We start from the raw sequence: 2,385 nt of genomic DNA, 5'->3' as shown, positions 1-2,385 counted from the left end.
GGGGGGGGGGGGTGGAAGGAAGCCGTATGTGCATGTGCATGTGCGTGTGGGGGGGGTGGGAGTATGGGTGTGCGAAAAGGTGTGTGTGTGTGTGTGTGTGTGTGTGTGTGTGTGTGTGTGTGTGTGTTGGTGTGTGCGTGCACGCGCAGATCTGGGTGTGTGTCAATGTGAGTGTTGATGTGTGTGTGTGCGTGTGTATGTATGTCCACCCAGTCGGGCTGACAGCCCGCCTCTCGAGTTCAGGTGTTCCACGTTGCCACCAGAACCAGCTCCCCCTCCATTTACAACCCACAAGCGCGCCGCGCGCCGCACCGCACCGCGTCGCGCCGCGCAGCGCAGTTGATCCATCTTACGCGGCTGGGACCCGGCCCACCACATCGCCAGACTGCACGACCCAAGACAAGCATGTAAGTGCACTCGCACGCAGGCACGCCAACACGCACACGCATGCAAACTCGCACACGCGCCCACCCCAACACCAACACGTCCGTGAATGCCCACTCTCGGTCAAACCCCGAGCCCACGCAGTCAAACCAAGCCACCCACCGCATGTCGCGTTGAAGCCATACTCCTTTGCTTTGTACATCGAGGGGTAGTACTTTCCGGATTCCATAGCAAGCAGCACCAGCGCCTGGCCGGGCTTGGAGCGCGGCACGTTGGGGCCGAAGCCGCTCATGCCGTCGAGGGTGTTGAAGATGACTGAGCATGATGTCATCAAAGGGGGGGAATGACGTCATGAGAATGATGTGGATGCAGGGGTGTACGCAGCTCAGAACTTGATGAGAATTCGTGGGCTGGGAGTAGGGGTTGGGAGGTGCGCACCCGTTGACTTTCCGTTTCAAGAAGATGAGGCGCGAAAGCAGGGGCCGGGCGCCGCCGCGGTATCGGGGTCCCACCTGCGTCGGCCGTGGCGCGGTTGCCGTGCCACTCCCAGGGTACAGGGCAGGGGCCCGCGTCGCAGCCGGCGCCGGGCATGGGGTGGCCGGGCGGGCAGACCGGGACATGATGGTATGCGCCCCCTACCCCGAAAAACTTCAGAGGCGCCGCCGGCGCCGTCGCGTTGGCGCCCGCCTTGGCCGCCGCCGGCCGCACGCTGTGGCGCGGCAGCCGGCCGCTGCTGCTGCTGCTGCTGCTGCTGGCCGCCGGCACCGGCGCTGGCGTTGCGGCCGGCGCGTCGCCGCTGCTGCCGCTGCCCGCCTCGTCTGCTGCCGTCTTGTTTCCGGGACCCCCCTCGTCCAGCGATACGGATAACGTCCCTTTTTCCTCAGCTGCCGCGCTTGCCCCGCCCTCCTCCTGCTCTCCCCCAGCCTCGCCCCCTCTGCCGCCCTCGCTTCCGCCACCGCCGGCCGCAGATATGGGCAGGTGGCTGTTGTGCCCCTGGCGCATGCTGAGCCGCTCCGCCGCGACGGCCCCGGCGCCGCTGCCGCTGCCGCCGCCGCCGCCCGCGGCGGCCGTCGCTGCAATGGCTGCGTCGCGGTGCGTCGCCAGGCGGTTCTGGTGGCTCCAGGAACGCAGCATCAGCGCGACCAACACGAGGAACGCGACCAGCGACGTGCCGCGCGTGGCCGCGACGAGGCCGCGCCGGTGCGGCCGCGGGGCGGCCATCTAGCCGGGCGCGCCTCGCGTCGCCGCGCGGGTGCCGGGTGCCGCCCGCACGCGTATGCGCGCTGTGCGGGTGTTGCGGGTTGATAGAGCGGCGGCGCGCTCGACACGGCCGGTTTGTGGTTGGGCGGGCAGGACGGGCGCGCAGCACGAGCAGAGCGGCCCTGCGAAGACGCGTGTGCAGGGCGTGAGCAGCGGCAGCGATCGTGTGCCGCGCAGGTATGCCTGATTCTGGCCTCTGGTGTGGTAAAAAATGGCTCATGTTATGCAGCTCACTCGTAGCTCGCCCTGTAAATGATCAGCCCACGGTACGTCGTTACGGGGGCCTAACGAAGGGTCCGGCAAGCACTGCCCCTCATGAACATGCACCGGTCCTTTGTATTTTATAGTCCGTTGTCCGGTTGGAATTTGTCAAAGATTCTGTGCCGAGATCGATGTGATCAAGTCCCGCTCAAATGCAGGAGCCCGCTTACGGGGTGCTGTTTCACAAGTACAAGACTTGATGATAAGTTCACAATCGACCGGCGCTGTGTCACCCGTCACCTGCGTGCCACCCTGGTGCCGCCGAGCCGGCCGTCTGGGGCCCAACTCATCACCCCTCGTCGCCGCGGACGGTCGCCGCCCCGCGGGCCGCGGGCGGCGGCATACGCATGGGAGGCAGCGCTGTAGCTTCACCGCCGCCCGGCATCACGCCTGGGACCCCCTTAGACGCCGCATATGCACATTCCACCACACGGTGTTCCCCGTCCCACGCACCCACAAGTGCCCCCCCCCCCCCCCCCC

The 2,385-nt window shown here is 66.9% G+C and overlaps 1 protein-coding gene across 1 annotated transcript in view; it reads right to left on the bottom strand.

Annotated features, from left to right (window-relative positions):
* MNEG_9073 (hypothetical protein) overlaps positions 1 to 1,518 on the bottom strand; it is a gene marked incomplete at both ends in the record, with an annotated part of 4,432 nt that extends 2,914 nt beyond the window's left edge. The window contains 2 exons of the mRNA XM_014042456.1: positions 547 to 699; positions 897 to 1,518. Of these exons, the coding sequence (XP_013897910.1) occupies positions 547 to 699; positions 897 to 1,518 (775 nt within the window). The remainder of the gene's footprint in view (positions 1 to 546; positions 700 to 896) is intronic.
* Positions 1,519 to 2,385: the final 867 nt, after the last annotated feature.

Source organism: Monoraphidium neglectum, assembly GCF_000611645.1.
Source record: "Monoraphidium neglectum strain SAG 48.87 unplaced genomic scaffold scaffold01810, whole genome shotgun sequence".
NCBI lineage: Eukaryota > Viridiplantae > Chlorophyta > Chlorophyceae > Sphaeropleales > Selenastraceae > Monoraphidium > Monoraphidium neglectum.
This window is presented reverse-complemented; position numbering and strand designations above follow the sequence as displayed.